The sequence below is a fragment of the Corylus avellana genome, chromosome ca5, assembly GCF_901000735.1.
Source record: "Corylus avellana chromosome ca5, CavTom2PMs-1.0".
NCBI classification, from domain to species: Eukaryota; Viridiplantae; Streptophyta; class Magnoliopsida; order Fagales; family Betulaceae; genus Corylus; species Corylus avellana.
Window position 1 is genome coordinate 12,745,415 of NC_081545.1, and position 24,276 is coordinate 12,769,690.

General features: G+C 35.3%; 1 protein-coding gene across 1 annotated transcript; it reads right to left on the minus strand.

Annotated features, from left to right (window-relative positions):
• Nucleotides 1–1,789: 1,789 nt before the first annotated feature.
• Nucleotides 1,790–23,203, minus strand: LOC132182297 (uncharacterized). Its single transcript, XM_059595499.1, has 19 exons — nt 22,755–23,203; nt 18,374–18,448; nt 17,968–18,118; nt 17,436–17,504; nt 17,139–17,311; nt 16,640–16,777; nt 13,474–13,599; nt 11,790–11,888; nt 9,203–9,323; nt 9,023–9,086; nt 8,479–8,533; nt 8,285–8,409; nt 7,271–7,344; nt 6,419–6,468; nt 3,965–4,051; nt 3,083–3,133; nt 2,919–3,002; nt 2,470–2,520; nt 1,790–2,104 (listed from the first exon to the last, which is right to left on the minus strand). Exons 1-19 carry the CDS (start codon nt 23,094–23,096, stop codon nt 2,021–2,023), a joined length of 2,019 nt encoding a protein of 672 aa, XP_059451482.1. The 5' UTR covers nt 23,097–23,203; the 3' UTR covers nt 1,790–2,020.
• Between the last annotated feature and the right edge of the window lie 1,073 nt (nt 23,204–24,276).

Genomic DNA, 24,276 nt, shown 5'->3' on the forward strand with positions numbered 1-24,276 from the left:
TCATTGTCAATGAAGCACTTTAGCTGTTCAACAAAAAGCATAAGGCAATGGCATGCAATGCTTCTTTAACTGTGTTTTTTTTTTTACTTTGATAAAGGGGGCAAAATAGTTCATATAATCCAAATAAAGGAGCAGTTGAGTGGGTTTATTTACCGTTGATGAATTCAAAGAGTTGATGGCGGCTTTGTTAGGTCTTGTTGAATCAAATTGAAAAGTCTAGACTCCCAATAGAAAAGTATAGAAACAAACACCAAATAAATAAAATATTAAATACTCGAAAGTTGAGAACAACACGCAAAGTCATCCTTTTAGTTGAAACTGTCTAATTACTTTCTGAATAATTCTGCTCTTTGTATTAGATTTTTATGTAATATGAAAGGGTAGCATTACTTTTAATTTAATTAAATACTTGGTCAATTCATTACATCCCATAAATATCCTCCCCAAATGTTCTAGAGCCTTTGGCCGCAATTCTTTTTTATGCTAAACAATCTTGATTCTACCTAGCCGGTTATAACCGGTAACCGGCCAACCGCATTTAAAATCAGTTGAAAATAACCGGCCATCCCGATCTGGTTACCCATTTTTGGCATTTTAAAACACCCAGTTATAACCGGTAACCGAGTATATATATATATACTCGGTTACCGGTTATAGAACACCCGGTTGAAAATAACCGGCCATCCCAATCCGGTTACCCATTTTTTGCATTTTAAAACACCCGGTTATAACTTTAAAATGCAAAAAATGGGTAACCGGATTGGGATGGCCGATTATTTTCAACCGGGTGTTTTATAACCGGTAACCGAGTCTCTATATATATATATATATATATATATATATATATATATATACTTGTTTTTACTTTTTATTGTTTTCTTAATTAGTGTTTAATCTCATAAGAATGAGATTTGTAGTTGACATATGTAGATGTAGCTTTAATCTCATGTATTATGAAAGCTTTTAAAATGAATGTTAAGGGCATTTTTAAACATTAGATTTTCAGGTCCAAAAAGGCGTAAGCACTCATAGCATATAGCTTTCTTTTTGGTTTTTATTTTTTTGAACAACCACAACAAAATCTAGTTTATTGAGCCAAAAAAAATCCCTAATTGTTTTTTAAAAAATGGCTAAAGCAGGCCCAAAAAGTAAGCACAATACCCAAATAGGCCCACAATTTCCAATATTTTAAAGACCCGGTTACCTGGTCCGGATAATTAGTTACCAACCGATAACCGATGGTTATTACAGAATCGATAATCATTAGCCAATTACCAGTTCCGATTTTCTAAATTGACTTACTGGCTACCTTGATTCCAATTAGCTGTTTTAGCCAATAACCGCTAACCAGAACTGGATTGACACCCCTAATTTTACCCCCATATGATACGCGACAGTAATTCCACTCCTTGAAATTCCAAGTGAATGAAAGTTGGTTGTAGAGAATATTAGTCCAGCAATCCTAAAGGCAAACAGCAAATTGCATTTCATATTACCCTAAACAAAGTTTCCTTCAACCTGGGTCAAATGAATTTTTTTTAATTCAATTTATTAAATTGATATGTATCTAAAACACGTGATTTTCACGTGTATTTTAAAAAAATCATATGCATTTTTAATAAAGTAAGTGATTTTCAAATGCAATTTTAAAACGAGTAACCACGCACAAATACATATATACAAAGCACTAGACATGGCAAGATTAAAAATCTACTAACTACAGGTTATGGTCAGAGGTAAGAAAAGCTTCACTAAAAAACTAAAACTGAAAAAGGGTGTGCTTTTGATATGACAAAAAAATTGAGTAAATATATCTCATTTCAATTATTGCTTCTGATAAATACAACATCTACTTTCCTTTTTCATCATTTATGAAATAATATTTCAGTATTCCTTGTAACCTAAATTGAGGCAGACATAGAGAATGACTATGATAATCACCTCTTTATAGTACACCAGTAAAATGAATAGTAATAATAATAATAAGGTTACAAAATTGCATCAAGGACAAATGCTTCCTTCAGTCCTTTGGCTTTTTACTCATGCTTTTACGCTTGTTGACATCCAGGTATTTCTTCCTTAACCGAATGGATTTTGGTGTAACCTTCATAAAAAAAAAAATAAGAATAAATAAGAATAAGAATAAGATGATATTAGACACAAGCATCATTGGCTTAAAAATAAATTAAACTCCACAAATAACAATACTGCAAACAAATCAGGAAGCCACTAGCAGTAACAAAATTACAATACAAATAGTTTCATTCCAAAAATTATAAGAAAATTTCGGAATCTGCTGTCAATGTAGGACAGCATCGGCATACAGTGGCATAATTGGAACGACTTCAAAAATATATGCAAGAAATGGAAGGGCATGAAAGAAATTAATTTCTTCTGCAACAAAATTATGGAACAAATTTTACTTGATAATCGCAAAATGAAAAATAAAAGATATTACGCGCAATGTACCTCGATAAGCTCATCCGAAGCTACATAACCAATGGCTTCTTCAAGAGTCATCTGCAACCATATGCATTCAGATGTAAGCAACCACACCAAAAATCAATTGTAAGAGTGCAGAAACTTTTTGTTCATGACCACCAAAAGCTGCCTACTGTTTCAACATTTTACGATGTCAACTGACAAATTTCTTAACAAGGTAGCTTGACTGATCCAATAATATCACCAAAACATACACAAAAGAGTCACCATATCCTATGGTAAGAGAGTTATCATGCAGGATGGTCAAGAATATCAAGTCAGATATTGTAGTACCTCTCAGTACCTTACTGGGTTCTGTGTATTAGTGAATCATACACTCTTTATTTCCAGGCATATACATTAGATGCTAGAACATACAACCCACTGGAGGAAATAGAAACACAAAAGTAAGAACACAATGACTAACAAATACGTACCAAGCGAGGAGGAGATAGCTTCACATTCTCGTCTTTCCCAGCAGCACGCACATTAGTAAGTTCTTTAGTCCTGACTGGATTGATCTGCAGAAAGGCAATCATTGCAAGATAAGCTACAACAATTTAACACTAATATATAATGTGAAAGGTACAGATATTCTTACATCTAGATCCGTATCCCGTGAATGCTCACCCACAATCATGCCATCATACGTCTGCACATGAAAGAACAAACAGTCAGCTTTGCTTCATATAAGAGGACAGGTACTAGAGTAATTCTAGAAGTCTTTATTGTGTCCCTTTTGTAAAATGAGGTGGCTTATAAATCACCACTTGATCAAAATTTAATAGTGATCAACATAAGCCTAATGGTGATTTTAAAAGGCATATAATTCTTGGAGGAATACGAGAGTGACTTCTAGCATTATTCTAGGTACTAAGGTGACACTTAAATCTTTAAGGATGGCTGTCTCAAACTTTCTTGAGTTGAATACCCTCTTACTAAAACAAAATGCTAACTACCATTCATATCATCCGTCCAGAGGAAGGGGAAAGGGGATCAATTGCCATGGGCATCCATTTTGACCCAACTAACCCAAAAAATGCAGTCAGTCAATTCTGCTGCCCTAACCTTCTCTCACTGCCATTTTACCACTTTAAAACACAAAGTGGGATTGCACATGTGGGACAGTTAAGAATCCCACTTGCATCTTGAGAGAAAAATTATGGCAACAGAGGCAGTAAGAAAAGCATTTCAGCAGATACCAACATAGCAAAAAAAAAAAGGAGCAATGGTACTCACAATCAAGGGATATACTCGAACTTCATGAAAAAATTTAGACAAATGAGGACTTAATTTTGTTGAAAAAGCTCCATAGGGATATTATTGATTTAATTCAGATGAATATACTAGGTCTATACATTTAATTTGCTTATAACAAAACAGAAGGCAGGAAACCTTCACTGGTCAAACGTGTAATAACTAATGGAAGTTAGGGAGCAGAGCAACAAGCAGAAATATATAGCAAAATATTATTTATGTCAACCTCCATCCCAGGATTCACAAAGAGAGTTCCACGAGCTTCTAAACTCATTAGTGCATGAGATGTGATTGTACCAAAGCCCATTGATACCTGTTCAATTAAAAGCAGAAAACAAAAATAAGGTTTATGACTGAGAAAATGGTATAAAACAGAAAGCATTCAGCTCCAAGCCTCCAAGATCTACTTCAATTAGCAAAGCATTATATAGAAATGTGATTGCAATGTAAGTTTCCAAGGCATCAAGTACCAACAAGATCGTCAGGTAAAATTAACCTAATCTTTTTTACATGAAACAGAGATTATTTTTTCAGTCCGTATTTTTTTTCCTTTCTTATTTTCCTTGAATAACATATGGAAATATCAAATATATTAACTCATTACAAAGTCAACAAAATTTGAGATTTTTTTCAGCATTGATGCTGGAACTGTATGAGAGAGAGAGAGAGAGAGAGAGAGAGAGAGAGAAAGAGAGAGAGGTGTGAGAGATTCTTTAAACAAAAGAGTGCCATTGAAATAAACTGAACTCAACTAAACATCAATTGCCATTAAATTCGGGCCAAATTTATGAAACTTTTTTAACTAATCAGGGGTGGCCACATGAATTTCACCATCATACTCTGTCTAAAATCATATTCCCTGTCATCTCTTTATTTTATTATTTTTTTTAAGACATCATTAAAAGCGTAAGGCGTCCCCAGGTACACAGAGAGTATATAAGAAATTTTAAGCCGACCTTTTTCTCATCTTTCTCTCAACAGGGGTCAATGTGACCTATAATCAGATTACTTTATTCCTTATCTTATCTTTCCTAATATTTCCACTCGTCCATCTCAACAGTCTCATTTGGTTATTCTCATTTTATGAAAATCTTTCTTTTTAACAACCCAATATTTTGTATCATAGAGCAATCTACCCAGCTCTTATTCGATAGGCCACATCCACCTAACTCTCCTCTCCTCTCCTCACTCTTTGGTGCCTGTTGACCATCAAAATTTTACTATGGTTTCATCTTTTTCAACTTTTACTAAACTTAAAGCTCATATACTCTCGTTTCCACTTCAGTAAAACCCTTAAATTTTAAGTAATTCTCCATATTTCTGGAATGGAGTTAAACATGATTTCATTTTAAATTTTTATTTTTTACTTTCATAAAAAGAAAGAATATAGTTCAAAAAAGTGAAGGACATAAGTGTTCCTTAAGGATAGGTCCATCAAAACGATGAAGATACCATTTCCTAAAATGCAGAGAGGTGGAAGGAGCTTTACCTAGTAATGCAAGAAAATGCTTAAAAAGTAGCTAGAACAACAGCTTCTAACGTTTCAAAAAATAAAAAGATAAACTGATTCCAGTGTTTAAAATTCAACCACACAGCATCTGACATAATATCAGTGGACCCCAGTATAACTAAATACTATCTTGCAGAAATTAATGTAAGACCCAGTGATATGCTAAATAATTATGGATCGTTATAGGATTGCAGTGAAAGAGTTTCTTATATTTGCTACCGTGGGAGTTCTCCACTATTGGATGTTAGACATTGATAATTATCTCAAAGTGTCCATTTAAGAAGCTAACGATCGTCTTCATTGTCGACATTAGAATAATGTGTAAATAAACCTGTATATTAGTTTTAAGACGAACGAGAATTTTCACCGAACACGGATTTGAATTCTTCAAACTATTACATGCACATATTCCTTTATGCAATCTGTTTCTGGTGTGTACTGTCTCTTTTCTTCTCATTTTTCCTCCACCACAGGGAGAATGGAATCTTTTTCTTTCTGTGGGTCTCAATAGCATAATAAAGAAATCAATACTTAGAACTGCTTAAGTATGAAGTATTTCTTACACATTGTACAGCCATTCAATAATGCACCAATGTATCAGTGTTACATATCATAAACTAGTTGTACAACAAGGTACTGCTTCAGTTTTAGAAATAACGAGATTCAGAAATTTCTTTCAACATAATGTTAGTTTTATGCTATAAAAATCAGGTTCAGATTATACTGACACCAATACAGTTGGCAAATACAACTAGGTAGGTTTCCATACACCAATATGCATGCATATAGTATGTATGTATGTAAATATTGATCCATCTCATCTCCAAGCCTTCCTAAATCTCCCAAAAGTTTAAAAAATAAAGAAAAATAAAAACAAGGAAAAAGGAAAATAAGTGCTTTAGATTCAAACATCAAAGATCACTGATGCATGAAAAGAGATACGTTGTCATGGTAACATAAACACTAATGGAAAACTGAACATCATTGGTGATTTATACCCTCGAATTCTTGTTCTATAGTGCATGTTGTCCAGGGGATCTAATCGGGGTGGAGCCCTAGATACCACGGTTATACCAAAAAAAAAAAAATTCTTGTTCTATAGTAGATGAAAATAGAAGAACGAACTCAACTTAAGCCATCAGAAAACAGAAAGGAAAGAGACAACCATACCAAGACTCCTTTCCGGACATTGCCAAGAAGACCCCGATATTTTTCATAGGCTGCAGAAAACAGATAATAATAGGAATGAACAAGACTTCTACTAAATGATGCAACATTAAACAACTGTTTTTGGTAAGTAGGTGCAACATTAAACTACAAAGAGTGAAAGAAAATGGAAATATTTAAAAGTGAAATCTGCAAATGCAAATAATCTAAAAGAATTCAGGGTCAAGGAATTCTTCTGACAGTTAGCAATAATGAGGTCCAGAAAAAAAAAAAAAAATGAAACATAAATCATGCTTCTTAATTAATTATGGAAATTGATTACCAAAAATCAATACATAGTAGGTAATTGAAATCATTCGTTTTCTATATCTCAGATCAAGCCAATTTTAAACAGTCCAACAGAATATCAGGTCAGACTGGTAATGAATACGTATCATGACACCCAACCCACAATCACAGTTCTAGCTAAGAAACCAATCCGAGTATAGATATGAATAAACCAGTCCAAAGCCAATTTTCAAATTAAATTTATAGATATTGTTATGTATCCATAACTTCTTCTTTTTTTTGACAAGTGTTATGTATCCATAACTTTTAATATATACATATACTCATAACATGAGCACATATAATACTTGCGCAACCAAAACATTTCAAACAAGAATTTCTGTCTTATGTATCTCTTGAAGTAGGTTAATATGACTCAGTTGGAAGAAAAAATGCCACCCCTAATGAAAACCCAATGACATGACACCAAGTTATGACTTATGAGTGTGGAGGAAAATGAATGTTAAAAGGGACATTAAAATATCTCTAGAACAACATGCACAAATATCTTTAGTAGAACATGCATACTCAGGAAAGCACGATGCATAAATCCAGTTCCACGAGTATCACTGCTAAACACGCTTCTGTAACCAACCAGGCCCCTGTAGAATACAACAAACGAATTACATTCTTTTTCTCTCTCTCGCTCTCTCTCTTTCAAAGGCTGCATGAAACAGAATTTCAATTAAAAATTCAAGCAAGGTATTGGGGATGCCATTTGTCATTTTGTCAGGATGCAAAGAATAATCAAATACTTTTAAAGTCAAATGACCACTTTTGAATTCCTAAGCCATAAACTCCAGAAGCAAGTACAAATATGGTAAGACTAAACTATTCACAGTACAATTTAATTTGAGACTTAGTGGGAAACAACACCTTTGTGGCTAAATGAGTATGATGGAAGTGGTGATTTAAGTTTTCAGTCTTTTCATATAACTTTTTATCTAATTAAAAAATGGTTGAAAATCACACATGATTTTTGTTTTGAGTCTTTTGATACATATATTACAAAAATGGTCGAAAATCACACTAAATTCCTTGCCTTTTGGTACTCAACCATGTCAAATGATAAACAGTCTGTCTATGAGGGTTTGTTTGGCATCCTTGTTGTTAGAATGGGTATTTTTTTGATGAGTTTTTTAAATATTTTTTGATGTGTTGTTAGAATGGGTATTAACTCTTCTAACAGTAATAAAAAGGGAAAAGGGTATTTTCATCTTTGCTGTAATTTTTCCCTTATATATATAACAAAATATTGAGAGGGCCACCATACATTGTGAGCCTCTCTTTTCTTGCAAACCCTAATTTTGACATGCTATCACAGCAAAATGTCGATCTTTGACCACTTTTCGAGTTATGTATCGCTCTTGTATACTTCCTATGTACTTGTGTTAAACCCTTTCGCTTTTTAATAAAATTTGATAACTTATCAAAAAAAAAAAAACATTTTGAGGACCATCATAAATAAGAGATTTTGAAGATGACAGAATTTGATGAGCAAGCAGAAACAACTTTTTCCAGAAAGAACAACTGAGCACTAACCTTGAGGGACAGGTCAAAGACAATCTAGTCCTGCCAAAATTTCCGGCGACAGGACCCATGTCCATAACCTCGGCTCGCCTATGAGATAGGGCTTCCATAACTAACCCGACATGCTCGTCATTTACCTATAAGTAACATTTTAAGAAGTTAGCCCAGCACTGATTCTTTACCACATGTACACAAGAGATTCTTACCTCAATAGTGACTTCTTCTATTGGCTCAAGCTTTTGACCATTTTCTGTTTTATACCTGATTTAGAACAGGAACATTGCCCAGAATGTGAGAATGAATAGTTCATCGTTAAGGATGATTATGCAAATTTTATGACCAAACTCAGGCACCTTCATACATCAGAAACTGGGAAGAAATCTTTAAAGAAAAAAAACCAGTGTTATAGCTAATATAATATGTTAAAAACAAAATATCCAAATCTTGAACTTGTCATATGAAGTTAAAGAAACAGGGAAGTAAACGAAGAAAAACCACCGACCATGGAGAAGTTTGCAATTGTGAACTCTAATGTCTCAACTAACAGTTCAAAGTTTGATTGATAAGCTCCATGTTCGCCACTAATTTTGTCTATAATCAACTTCTACATGTACAGTTCCAGAACCTCAACATCTGCATTAATATCAATATTCTATTCCTCGGCATTGTGTGATGTGTATTCAACAAAAATCATATTGCATTAGGAAACAGAGAATTAAATTGATAAAGCAAGCATACTTAAAAACTTACATAACTTTAGGCGGTGAGACAGACAACTCGAATCCTTCACGCCTCATATTCTCAATTAAGATACCTGTTTTACCCAACACAGAAACTACAGTCAGCATATAGTTATATGCATTGAGCTCTGTGCACCAAAAAAGAAGCACTATTCTTTGTTTTAAACTCTAGAAGTGATAGAGAACAAACCCAGTTGAAGTTCTCCCCTCCCCTGAACTTCATATGACTCTGATAAGCCAGGGAGCACATTTATGGCAAGATTCGTTTCTGCTTCGGCCATTAGCCGATCACCAATTCTCCCTCCAGTCAACTAGAAATACATAAGCAGTAACACATCAGCTCATGTAGAGTCATCAACTATTACTAAAAACAAAAGAAAACATACAAATATCTAAAAACATTAGGATTAAAAAGTAAGCATTCAATTCAAAGTACCACACTGAAGTATTACTTTGAGAGGCAACCCAAAATCACATCACACATAACACGTGCAAGATCCAAAGCCCGGACAGAAGAGGTTGAGGGTAGGCTGACAGCATGCATAAACTTAATCATATCATATACTACAAACATGGACTCTTTTGAGGCCTTAGATAGAGCAACAAAGAACCAATCCTATTTTAGTAACAATTTAGGCTTAGTTAAGTTTAGTTTAGAATATGGCACATTGCAAGGTCTTAAATCTTCTTCCACACGGAGAACTGGAATTTTACGAGGCCCTCAAAAGGTTTAATATAGACACACCATAAAAATAGTTCCATGCGGTAATGGCAAGGTAGTTTATAGAAGACATAAAGGCTTGGTGAAAACAATAACTAACATATATTCTAGACATCTCTATTCCCTATAGTTTGGCAACTATTCAGTGAAAACGAAACCAAATCTATTGCAGTCAAATGTATGTCTCACACTGGAAGCAAATCCTTAGCAATGAAAGCTTCACCTAAATACATGGGAATCCAAAGCAAAAACACATATGGTCTTTTCTCTTGTGAGCATCTTGTGTACTTGGGTTGTGCCATTTGCGCTTTTAATAAATTTACTTACCAAAAACAATAAATATGGTCCAAAAGCCTGAAACAATTTAAGAAGCTCCAACACATTGTTTCGTAAAACCAAAAATGTGATCTAGAGGTTGTAAAGCTCATTTTTAATTTTCATTCTCAATCTTATATCTTTGTATTTTAAATGAGCACACCATTTAACAAACAAAAAAAAAAAAATCAACAAACAAATTGTAGGCCAAGCTATCAAAGGCGGAAATGGTAAAAATAAAGTTCCTATAGAAAAATGTATAATAGTGCGATAAATGTGTTCTAAATGTATGGATTCCAACACTGGCAGAAATACCCTTAAGGTTAAGATTTTTTCTTTTTTAAAATAAAATAGAGAGAGAGAGAGAGAGAGAGAGAGAGAGGAAATGTGTTCTAAACATAGCATGATGTTTGCTATGTCCATGTCAAGTCTGTCATGTTTCTGTAGATTTTCCAAGTCATTATGATATCCAAGCGGTGCATTAAATATGTGTATTATTCATGTATTTTCCATACAAGAAAGGATTTCAAATTCTCTCTCCCAGTATGAAGGAAACATTTCCAGAAGCTAAAACTAACAAGAAATCAACAGAATGCATAACTAAGACATTTTATTTATTTATTTATTATTTATTGTTCATAATTACTAACAAACACATAACTAAGCTTTCTTGATTTTCTTGTTCTTTTCTCTTCTTCTAGTTAGTCGTTTCCCTTGTATACTTCCTGTGTACTAGGGTTGCGCCCCTCTGCGCTTTTGATATAAAATATTACTTATCAAAAAAAAATTACTAACAAACACATAACTGGTATCAAATGGTGCAACTAATGAGATATGTTGCAATTGATGGCAACAATAAAAAAAATTGACTAAGAAAGTCTCTTTCTTTGGGGTTGCAGCTCCTTTGAAGCCTGCTCCTCAACAGGGACTTCTCAGGCAGGGGTTTCTTAATCCTAGTTTGTCAATAAGAGGTACTCCTTCCCCACTGTCTAAGTTGCCGGTCGCGTCGTTGTCAACTATGGTGGTTGCTGTGAAGGGGGAGGATTCCAATTTGAACAGGTTGACCCAATCCCAGAATTGGCCCGTAGGCTTCAGTCCGTTCGGGTAGATCATCGTTAGGGATCAGGGAGGCGAGCTTTAGGATGGTGTGGACGGTGATTCCCCCAAACCTCTTAATGTTTACACTCCAACAGGATTCAGCTTGTCTGAGGCGATTGCTGAGTGGGATGATGGGGCAGGTGACTTCTTTCCTGACCCTCTAGATTGGATATATAGTGACGAAGATGAGGACCTGACTTTGGCGCTTTTGAATGCCATTGAAGAGGACCTTCATCGGGAAGTTAAGGTTGCTTGGCCTAAGTCTAAAGGCAAAAGGGAGTTGTTCAATTTGAAGAGCTCCATTAATTATGGCGATGCATACACATCCAATTGGCGAAGGAAAGGCAAGGCTCACGAGTGGTAGCGCTGGATTCCCTTTTGGGTATTGGGTGGAAGGGTTTTTGGTTTGGTCCTTGTGGGGCTGTGGGTTTTTGTGGGTTAGTTTGGTAGTTGCTGTGTTCTTGTTGGTGTTGGGTTCCGCGGGTTCTTCTCCTTATTCTTTCTTGTTTTTTTTGTTTGTTCTTTTTGCTTTTTTGTCCTTTTTTATACTTCCTGTGCTTGGGGGTGCCTTCACTTTTTATAAAGCTTTCTTGATATTACCTATAAAAAAAAAAAAACAGTAAAGGAAAAATTCACAACTCACATGGGTACCATCACGACCAGCCAATGGAGAGTCGTTGACGCCAAAAGTCATAGAAATGGTTGGGGGATCCAACTCAACAGTGGGCAACGCCGTCATAACCTGGCAAATGCAATCATAAGTTCAAAAATATATCCATATTGTTCAGGTTACCAAATGCATCCATTGAGTCTGGAAAAAGAAAAGGCATATTTATAACAACCACCTAAAAGGGCATTGAAAATCATACTGTGGTACAGAGATTGAAAGCAAGAGAATATGATGCACAGATACAAATCCTGAGAATTTGAGAAAAAAATATTAACCACCTAAATGACATTAAATAATATAATGCGGTACAGAAATTCAAAAGCAAGACAAATGCCAATATGATGCAAGGATACAGGTCCTCTATAGCCATATTAATGCCAAGCTATATATGTACAAATCCAAGCATAAGTGTGAGTGTTTGTGTGTGTGTGTGTAAGGGATTAATCCCCAAATGTAACACTTCCTAGTTGAGACATGGGAAGCAATAAACATACATGTGGCAAGTATTTTCACATCATTAGATCTTTGAAAAGTCTCTTCAATAGAAAATTTACTTGTGGCCCTATAAAGAAATTATTTAGTGCCTTAAACCTCAGATCTAATCCATATTATTATAGAAAGCCCACCCTGGTTTTTGGCGTGATTTTATTTTGCAGCCTATCAAACATTCTTCTGTTAAACCATATACTAATATTTTGAAGCCTGTAAAAAAGTTTTCCGTTCAGCCCCTACACTAAAATCAGAGATATCTCTTTAACTTTGGAATTGTGAAGTATAATTTTTTTTTATAAGTAATCGTAATTTATTAAAAGTTGCAACCCATGTACATAGAAACCATATAAGAGAAACATCTAGCCAAAATGACCCGAATGAAGAGGAAGGGTGCTAGTTTGTAGAACTCTTGAAATTACTTTACGGGGAATAATTACTCCCTATGATTTCAAGGACAGTTCTCCTCAAAATTTGGTGTGTCAAACACTAGAGGACAATCTGTAAAATGCTTCAGTTAAATGCTTTTTTTTTTATTAGTAATAGCAAATTTATTAAAAAAGCACAAAGGTGCAACCAAGTATACAAGAAGTATACAAGAGATACACTTAACTTGCAGAAGAAGAAAAAAAACAAGGAAAAACATGAAAGGTAGAAATATTAAAATCAAAGGCAGCTGCCCAGTGGTAAAGTGTCTTGAAGAATTCACTACATAACTGAAGCTCAAATCATAGAGTTCACTTTAGAGAATTGATTTATTATTTATAGCAATTGTGCTTGCAAACAGTCAACCATTGAAAATGTTTAATATTAGATATCTACAAAGACATATTTGCTAACTTCAATTTGTAGAAGTTTCCATGGCCAAGACCCCACATCCATGTAGAAAACCCAATACTAATGTCTGTATCAACAATGGAAGGAAAATCATACTTTTGCAACAAACAAAGGCACTTGTTTTGCCATTTGATTGAAAGTAGGAGGTCAATTGATTTGCTAATCTTTTAAGGGCCAGCTCAAAGAACTTTGTCCAAAAAGTGAATTAATAAGATTGCCTATGACGTCAAGATATCCGGTTGGGGTTCTATGCTTTCCCAAGTGAGACAAGAAGGAAATAGTGAAGAACACAACTGATCTGTGGATACAATATTAAAAAGCATTCATTTACCTCCACATTTGCCACCGTATGGCCTATCGCTGGAGTTGTCAAACCAGCCATTGATATGATATCTCCTGCTCCGGCAATATCAACTGGAACCATGCTTGTACCTTTTTTTTTCATCAGTTTCACCACCTACGAGACAAAGATTCATAAATGATGCATATGACATCCATACTGCTTGTGGAAAGTCAAGGCATTGATTGAAAAATAGAGAATTATATTTAGAGTAATATCCTAAGAACATTTTCATTTCATTTGGAATTTGAACCAAACGAATGTTGCATGAATTCTTGAGACAAAGCTCAGCAAGCACGATTCCAAGAAGGGAAAGCAATTGGGAACAAGTTACCAGGAAACATCCTTATCCACCAATCCCAATTGGCATCCCAGTACAAACGGAGAGCATCCAAGACTTTTTCAAAGCTATAACTAATATCAGATTTCTCATGCAAATTGTAGTTAAATGGAGATTTGGATGAAGTGATTCAATTCTTCTCAAATCTTTTGTGTATATTAGTCAGAAAATCAAATGAAATAATACCTTCAGGGGAAGAAACAAGCTTCATAAAGAACAGCTCTACTGCAATTGTAGCAGTAATATATTGCAAAAGCTAAAGGAAAGTAAAGACAAAAGAGATCAGGAAATCTACTTGTAGTTGTTCATATTCGCTATGGGATTTAGATTCTAGACATGAATGACAGACTTCTTTATCCCTTTCTCTTTTTCCTAAGAACAAAACAAAAGCATTGCAAACACACATCCTCTGTTGAGAAAATAAGAAATCATAGGTTTTGAGGTCCCCATATAGTGGCAATTTCAAGTGAAACTGACGATATATGCCTAAGTGTTATCCAGGTAACAAATTATAAAGCATGGATCTAATGAGGCCCAGTAGTGGGGAGGCTCTTTACACAAAATTTAAGTTATGGAGTTATCTATTTGTACGCCATAGTTGTTAAACAGTGAATCATAAAATATGAAATAACCTTAAAGATAGATAAAAATATATTATTATATATGAATTATAACATACAATTCAAAAGAAAAGCATAAGGTAGAACATAACTATATTACCATTTTTTTTGATAAGTAATGAAAACTCTTTTGAAAGAACATGACTATATTACTCATATCATTGTGCCTTCTGTTAGCTCACCCATCGTTCTTAGTTTTCATTCTTTTCATAAACTCATCTTAAAAATAATTATTTTCCTGATTCCATTAAAGTTCTTAAAAGGATTCTAGAACATTTTTGCCATTCTTTGTGCATGAAATAAACGTTTATAAGACTAGTTAGGTGGCATTTCATTTACATGATTATATTAGAATAACAGCTTCATCTAACTTTCATACTCCTCTCTTTCTTTCTTTTTTTATTATTTGCTATTTATCATTCTCTATTGCTTATAATGACATGAAATCTCATATTTTCTACTTCTCATTGATTTTCAATCAAACAATAGAGTAAAATAAAATTTTTGAAAACCCATATATAAGTAACAACACATCAAAAATTCCCAAGTACGTAGTTTTTCTATTGTTAAAATATTAATTAAATGATTGAATTCATCATTTTCTATCAGTTTAAACTTAGAATATATATGGTGATTTAATATGATATCAAACCAGAGGTTATGAGTTCGAACCCTTTCTCCACAACATACCTCCCATTTAAGTTAAATATTTACATGGTGAGTCTCACTTATTGAGAAAGATTATAGGCCACATGTGAGTAGGAGTGTTAAAATATTAAATTAAATGATTAAATTCATCATTTCCAATCAATTTAAGTTTTAGGTATAATTGATGATCTAACAACGAATAAAAAAAATATTGAAAAAGAGTCTACAAATGTTCACTTAAAACAAAAAAGTAAACAGAAATTATGCAAATCAAGCGGATGAGCGTATTGCCTAATATTGTATTTGTCAGATAAGCATATTAAATCGTGTGATATTCTTATAATTGAGATACACCAATAAAATAAGTATTGCAATGATTAAAAAGTGAATCAGATCATAAGATACTAAAAACCATGTTGAGAACAATATAGTGGTGAACTTATCTTTACTATTCTCAAGAAGAATGGCACAAATAGTAAGGATAGTAATGAAGATGGAGGCTATTTTGAATTTTTGACATGAGCAGATTATATTTGATGGTGATCATTAACAGTGTAAGATAAAATAAGGGGGAAACTTCACTAACCCCCTTTAAACTTTCACGCTTTTTGCAGACACTCCCCCATTGTTCAAAAACTCACTTTGATGTATCAAATTTTTATTTTCTTTCACTTTGCCCCTTCCGTTAGGATTTTGTAGTTAAATCAAACGGTCAAATGAGTAAAAGTCTTTTATACCCCTAAATTTTTTTAAAATTCCAAATTTACCCTTATTTATAAATAAAAATTATGATTAAAAAAATAATAATAAAAAAGTGAACCCCGATGGGTCACAAGACCCACCAAGGTTCACTTTGTGACCCGCCGGTGGGTCACGTTGGGTCACAAGTGACCCACCGAGGGTCACAAAGTAACCCACCTTGTGACCCCCGGTGGGTCTTGTGACCCACCGTCACTATTTTTTTTTTTTTTTTTTTAATATATAATAATAATAACATGACCCGTGGGTCGACAATACGGGTGGGTTAGGTCCACCGGTAAACCCACAAGTCAAGATTTAAAAGAAAAAAAAAAATTATTTTTTAATAAAAGGTAAGGGTAAGATTGAAATTTCACACCCTTCAGTTAGGATTTCACAGAAAATCTTAACGAAAGGGGCAAAGTGGAAAGAAACGAAAATTGGATACATCAAAGTGAGAGTTTTTGAACAATGGAGAGGTGTCTGCAAAAAGCACAAAGTTTTAGGGAGGTTAGTGAAGTTTCTCCTAAAATAAAATAAAAAAGGAGGCCCAAAAGAAACTGAAAGATGGTGGATAAAAATTATTCCATGTCATTTTGGAAACAATTCAAATTGTATTATCTGGATAACAGAATGCTGAAATTAACCACTGAGAACTGGGATGAAGCACTTAGAACTCTTAAGATAGTACAATTTCATTCTGGATAAAAGATCACTGAGACTAATACTTAAAACCTTTTTTGAAAAGCAATTTAGGTGCCAGCATATCCCTGCTTACAACTGCAACCAGGCAAGTAAAAAATCTACTAACCTTTCCTTCTTCAATTTTCTCAACTCCTGCATCTTTATTACGAAGTCCCTGGACTCTGTCCCCAACACGAACAATTCCAGAATAAATACGTCCAGTCAATATTCGCCCGAGATAGAAGTCCCGTTCCATCATGGAAACCTGAATAACACTATTAAGTATGTTTTTAACTGTTCTCAAGGAAGAACAGCAATAACTGAACCCAAAAGAAACCAAGGGAGGGAAGAAAGAAAAAAGAGAGAAACTATGCCAGATGGCCAACAGGAATTACTATTTTTCTTTCTTAAAGGGATCCCCATCATGGTGCCCAAGATTTTACAGCTAGTTCAATATTAAAGTTATCATATTTGTGAAGCACAGTAATTATCTTTCTAACACAGCCAATATTTCAATTTATAATTCCATAAATGCATCCTTAAAAATAAAAAAATAAAAAGCAGCAAGAAAGAAAAATCACACACGTAGATACTCTTCAGAAACCCATAAATATTTAAATACCAACCAGCATTTGGAAAGGTGCATCAATGCTAGCTGCTGGTGGTGGAACATGTCTTATGACGGCATCAAGCAACTCTGACATATTTCTTGCATCAGCAGGAGGATCTTTGGTGAAAGAGGTTGAAGCCCATCCTTCTTTTGCAGAAGCATATAGAACTGGAAAGTCCAGTTGCTCCTCTAAAAAAGATTATCAGAAAATATACATTAGCTTTCACCTTGTTCTTTGATAAAGGTGGTGAAAGTCACAGAATAGACAAGTGAAAAATCATTGAACTTTTTCAACTTCTTATATCTCTTGCACCTGTAGCACCAAGATTTGCAAAAAGGTCAAACACCAGACTTTCAACTTCATTACACCTCTCCTCGGAAACTGCATAAATGACAACCATAAACGCAATAAGGATTAGACAAAAGAAAATTGGGCAAGTCATAAAACATTCACCTGATAGTAGATACCATTACAGCTCATATAACAAGCAAAATTTAACATTGCCTTGGCTGCCAAAAACTAGTTTATGTAAGACAAATGCTAGCCAACTTAGCTGCTTCCATACGCATGGAAAGGAGCAAATGTGAAAAACGGGTACCAATCATGATTAAAAATAATAAGAGAAATCATAAACTAGAGAGAGAGAGATAAAAATGTTTTCACTGAAGCAGCCTACAAGCAGTTTGACTTTGACACTTCATCTTTTAGTTCTTATCATTTTTGTTCTCTCTTTCTGTTACTTTTGCCTTAGACATAACATAACTAGTAATATTCACGTAATTTTTCATAACTTTCAACTTCCATAAACCAAAACTTGGCATATAAATGAGTAACACAGTCATACCTGCAGGTCGGTCAACTTTGTTTAGAAGAAGAATAGGGCGCAACCCATACTTTAAGGCTTTTGCAAGAACAAACTTTGTCTGTGCAAGTGGACCTTCTCCAGCATCTACAACTAAAATTGCTCCTTCAACCATACCAACAACTAGCTCAACCTATTTGTGTCATACAAAACAAAGTTGCAATTAGATCATCCTTCGTTATTCAACATTTTTTTTCATTAAAATAAACCATTACTTTATGCATAACCTAATATAATTTTCAATAGCTTTACTTCACAAAGAACATTTCACTATAAAAAGGTAAAAGAACATGAGGCCACCAGCATCAAGTATAATATTCAACAAATGCAAAATGGTTCCAAGAACTTTCACACACTGTGCTGGAATCAATTCCCAGTGGAGACTTACTTCACCGCCAAAATCTGCATGTCCAGGTGTATCAACCATGTTTAGCTCATTTTCCTTCCATGAAATGGATGTAACCTGTACATAAATATTAATAGGTATCAGATTGAGTTTCTAGGAGGAACATATTTTTCTTGATGAGTGAAAAAACTCATTCAAATTTAAAAATAATAACAATAAAATAAAATAAAAAAGCATAGCACTAGTTTCGGCATGTTTACAAAACACATGCTAATCTGGAGTTTTTGGGCGGATCCAATCAGTGGAATGTGAGCTTTTCTAGAGGGGCACATGACTAGGAGGTGGATGTCTTTGCTTCCTTTCTCCAAGTGTTGCATTCAATAATAGTGAGAAGAGGTTGTGAAGATAAATTGTGGTGGGTCTCCTCCAAAAGAGGATTATTCAAGGTCAAGTCATTCTTTTACTCCTTGGCTTGTTCTAAAGGTAGTCATTTTCCCTAGAAGAAAGTGTGGCGGACACAAGCTCCTTCAAGGATGGCTTTTCTTGCGTGATCGGTGACTCTAGGCAAGATCCTGACCTTGGATAATCTCAAGAAGAGGCATATTATTGTGATGAACAGATACTTCATGTGCAAGAGGAATGGGGAGACGATAGACCACCTTCTTCTTCATTGCCAGGTAGCTTCCGCTTTGTGGAGTGCCCTCCTTTAATCATTTTGGGATGTCTTGGGTTATGTGTAGACTGGTTATCAACTTGTTTGCTTGTTTGTAGTCCTCTAGAAGGCTGAGGATTGCTACGGTCTGGAAGATGGTGCCTACTTGCCTCATTTAGTGTTTATGGAGGGAAAGAAACAATAGGTGCTTTGAGGACTTGGAGAGGTCCTTGGAGAATTTTTTTCTTTTTTTCTTTTTTTGATAAGTAATGTCAATGTATTAAAAAGCACAAGGGGAGCAACCCATGTACACAGGAAGTATACAAAAGAGCCCACAAATATAAGCTTTAAACTGAAAATGACGCACATAAATCTAGGAATTCCGCAAGCGTTGAAACTTGCGAAGAATACAACAACACTCTCCATGAGAAAAGTGTTTGGAGCACCATTTTCTTCAATTCTATAATTCCTATTTCACGATCCTCAAAACTCTATGCATTCATTTCTCTCCATAAGCACCACATTACACACAAAGGAGCCCATCCTCCAGATTTGCATGACTGACCGCTTACCCCTTTGCCCTCTCCAACTTCCCAAGCATTCCTTCAACCTACCCGGCATCACCCACGTTACATCAAACAGCTAAAGAATCATATTCCATATCTCTACAGCAACTTCACAATGCAATAATAGATGATCAATAGATTCACCACTCTTCTTGCACATACAACACCACTCTGTTACAATGATGTTCTTTTTACGTAGATTGTCCAACGTTAATATTTTCCTCATCACCGCCGTCCATACGAAAAAAGCCACTCGCAGAGGAGCTTTACTCTTCCAAATAATCTTCCAAGGGCCATCCACCGGTTCTGAATTAATCTTCACCTTATAGAATGACTTTACCTCAAAATTCTTTCTCTTCGAGGGAATCCAGCAAATTTTATCCACCCCACCATGCCTTACCTGTTGGGAATACAGCATTTTGAAAAATCTCGAAACCTCCTCCAGTTCCCAATCATGAACAGGTCGAATAAACCTTACATTCCAATGAATAGCACCATTTACTGTCTCCATATTCTCCTCCACCCATGCCTCCTTTACACATGCTATATTGAACAAAGCGGGAAACAAAGTCTTCAATGATATTTTATGCGATACACATGCCTCCTTAGAGGATATTTTATCCTCTTTCTTTCATACGTTGTATCTTTGGACTGCCCATTTGTGTCCCTTTTGTTGATTAGTTATGATGATTTCCTTGTCCGGTTTTCCCTTTCTAGTTAGATGATTCATTTTGTATACTTCCAATGTACTTAGGGGTGAGTTGTAATAACAGTGATACGATGGTTTAAGTTTTAATTGTTATAAGATGTTTAGTTTGCTTTGATTTTCAGTTTATGGAGTTCTTGTATCCTTACGTTTCTAGTTCGATCAATGTGTAATATCATCTTCCAATAGGAAGGGAGTGTTACATTGATATACAAATATTTTATCCAGTAAAGCATCAAGGAGATTTTCATCATTCTTTGATTGTGCTTTCAAAATAATACGCGGTGTACATGTGTTTGTGCGCGTGCATGTGTGGGTTACTTTGATAAGTAATAAACTATTATTTCAACAAATAATAAATACACTTAAAGAATATAACAAAATTCAAGAGAACTAAAAAATCCAAAACAAAAAATTTATGGACACCAGTCACACCACTAACCATCAAACATACAAAGATCTCACAAATAACTTTTTAAGCTCGAGAGCAGAAAGCTCAACATGATCAAAAATTATCTTAGCCTAATCCACATTAGGCTAAGAGGAGCTACGATCCAATACGTCAATTACTTTCTTGGGCATCACCCAATGAACCCAAATAAAGAGAAAAAAAAAATCATGGACACCACTATAAGCCAACAACTAGACAAAAAAAGATCTTTGATTCTCTCCACATTAGGCTAAGAGGGAGCTACAATCCAGACCAAGCCACCCTTTCCCTTCCAAAGAAAATATACGTCAATTACTTTCATGGACATCACCCAATGAACCCCAAATAAAGAGAAAAAAAAAATCATGGACACCACTATAAGCCAACAACCAGACATACAAAGATCTCACAAATAACATTTTAAGTTCGAGAACAGAAACCTCTCTCTCTCTCTCTCTCACATTAGGCTAAGAGGAGCCACAATCCTGACCAAGCCACTCTTTCCTTTCCAACTAAAATATAGTTCAATCTTTCTTGGGCATCCACTGTTCCCTTTCCAACCAAAAAATACATCAATTACTTTCTTGGGCATCACCCAACGAACCCCAAATAAAGAGATGACAAAAGCGCACAACTCATTAACAACCGAATAGTAAATGATCAACCGATTCCTCGCTGGATTTAAACAAGTAACACCAGTTCACTAAGATGATGTTCCTTTTAATGAAATTATCCAAAGTTAGAAATTTCCCAAAAAACAAAAAACAACAACAACAACAACCATTTTAGGAATTTTGCTATACCAAGTACTCTTTCAAGGAAATTGCACATTACCAAATCCTCTCAATAACTCATAAAAAGATGGGACATCAAATATGCCATTTCGGTCCAGCTTCCAAAACAATCAATCAGCCCCCTCACCCACTGGGAGATTATATAGAAGACCCATCAAAAATTGACTAACTCTTATTCCTAGTTCTGGAAAGCTCAAACAAACCTGAGGGTCCAACAGTGGATCCCCTTGTTATCTGAGCATTCCAATGGAAGCATTCTTATCCATAGCTATTAGAAAAAAGTCAGAAAGTAATTCTTTTAACACCAGGTCCCACCACATGTCATGCCAACTTTGAACCCTCCTACCATCCCCCACGACAAACTTCACAAACCCAAAAAACCTCTCCCAACTTGCCCTAATACTTCTCTAAATACTATGATCATGAGCCTCCTTACCAACTCTTTCGTTCACTAGCCCCAAGAAACTCCATATTTGATCCAACAATACACCTCCAAAGGTGATCCCTTTCCTCCACAAAACAGTTGGTCGAGCATACTGACGGCCCTCTCCATTGACTTCAAATTCAGCATTGCCTGTTAATTTAACTAATTATCAAAACGTGCTACAGTGAAGATATTGAGCGACTGAACTCTGTTCTTTATTTATATTGCTTCTCAGTTATATACGTTTGAAATGTTTACTGGCCAAACTATGCAACTCAAGGTTCATGATCACTTACTCAAACCGTTATAGCTTGAGCTTTCAAAGCAGATCAATGTTGATGGTGACACTAGAATGAACTCAGAGAAGGTGCACAGGATTAGATGGTTCATTGAATCAATAAAATGCGATGAAACTAATCTCTCACGACCTTGCTTTAGATATCTGGATAAATTAGAATCAGTCACTTACGATTTCCATCTAACCAACATTATGGGTGTAATAGCTTACACTCGATAGCATTGGAATGCTATGAAAAACAAAGACCGAAAATTAGAAAATCTTCATTAAGATTACACTTCCCCAAATGCCATGTAAAAAGCTCTTCTTTAAATTAAAATCATAATGATGGAGCGATCAACCGTGTCATTTCGACGAGTACTTACACAAAGAATACACTTTAAACACCATTTAAAAGCCTCTCTTACTCATATTAACTTCGACAAACTAATAGGAATAAGAGCAACACGAAACCCATTCAAAACAAGATTAAAAAAAACCCCTTCAAACTGATATAATAAGAATCCAAATTATCCATCCAATTTGTCCACTTTCTGGGCAAACAAACACTTACCTTGGAAGCGATAGTGATGCCGCGCTCGCGCTCGAGTGTGATGGAGTCCATGGCGCGCTCGTGGGGAATGTCGGCGCCGCACTGGCGGAGCAGACGGTCCATGAGGGTGGTCTTTCCATGGTCGACGTGAGCGATCACCGCCACGTTGCGGAGCCGGCTCGGATCGAGCGCGCTGCTGGAGGGCGCGGTAGCGGCCGAGGCGGAGGAGGAGGAGAAGGCGCGTGAAAGGAGGAAGGGAGCGCGTGGAGTGAGGTAGGTTCTGATAGGAGAGGTTGGCGAAGAAGAAGAGAAGGATTTGCGAGTGGTGGACCAGAGCGAGCGGAGCAACAACGGACCCGCCATTTCGTGAGGCGAAATGGCTGAGCTTTCTGTTGCTTTGGCTTGCTTATTCTTTTCTCAGTTACGCCGGGGTTTTAGAGTGGGACATGGGATTGTGAGGGTTTTAGGCTTCTCTTTGTCTCTCTTTCTCCTTTTTTTTTTTTTTGGTTGGAAAATTACAAATTACGCCATCAACACAATTACATTGCCTCAAACTAATATTTGTAAATTGTAATACTTGAACTACCTATTAATAGTTTGATATTTTAACTCTAAATAACAAAAGAAAACTTAACAAAATAACAAAATAAAAAATTTTAAAAAATATTAAAAAGAGAGAGATGGTAGGGTTGGAGGGAGTAGACGACCACCCTTCAAGCGGAGGGCTCGTTCAACTATCCCCTCAACCTTGAGGCAGTTCGACTACCTTTTAACTCCTTCATTGATTTTTTTTTCTTTTGTTGAAGAGTAATTTGAATATTTCAAATAAAATACTTGTTTATACAAATAAGTTAACTAGTTTATAAGAAATCCTTTTCATTTTAACAATAAATTAGCTGGTGAAGAAGTGCCTAGCGAGCATCGTACGACATGTGCACAAGCTCGGGCTTCGGGTGCTATGAGCTGCACTTTGCATTTGCACCGCTTGTGCACCTCAGATTGAGGAGCTCTAAGAACTTCTAGAATATGAAGACCATCAATCCATAATGGTTATATTGTATACCATTTTGATGTTGGACCTAAAGATGATCCAACATTGTTTTCGCAAGTCATGCCATTAATGAATGTATCCATGGCTAAAAATCAAGTTTGGGATCTTGTTCCCTTACCAAAAGGAGCTTTAGTCATAGAGTTTACAAAACCTAAAACGATGCTTCCAAATAATGTTGAACGATATAAAGTTAGACTTGTAGACAATAATAGTTTTACTCAAAATGAAAGCATTGATTATCATGAAACATTCTCTCTAGTATCAAAAAATGATTCATTTAGGATAATCATGGTATTAATAGCTCATTTGGATCTAGAGCTACATCAAGTGGACGTGAAAACAACTTTCTTAAAGGTGATTTTGAAGAAGAGGTTTACATAAGACAATATATTGGTGGGCTAATAAGACATGCCCCATGTCTTTGGCCCAGAAATAGAGGAAGGAACTTTTTCAATGAGCTCATTATTGTAAACCCTATTCTTCGATTGCCTA

Excerpts from the sequence above, each read along its gene's own strand:
- LOC132182297 (XM_059595499.1), bottom strand. The coding sequence starts at position 23,096 with ATGGCGGGTCCGTTGTTGCTCCGCTCGCTCTGGTCCACCACTCGCAAA. Across the intron at positions 18,119-18,373 it reads ATGCAGATTTTGGCGGTGAA|GTTGAGCTAGTTGTTGGTAT; the intron begins GTAAGTCTCCAC and ends TGACACAAATAG. Across the intron at positions 8,534-9,022 it reads GTCTCACCGCCTAAAGTTAT|GTATAAAACAGAAAATGGTC; the intron begins GTAAGTTTTTAA and ends GTTCTAAATCAG.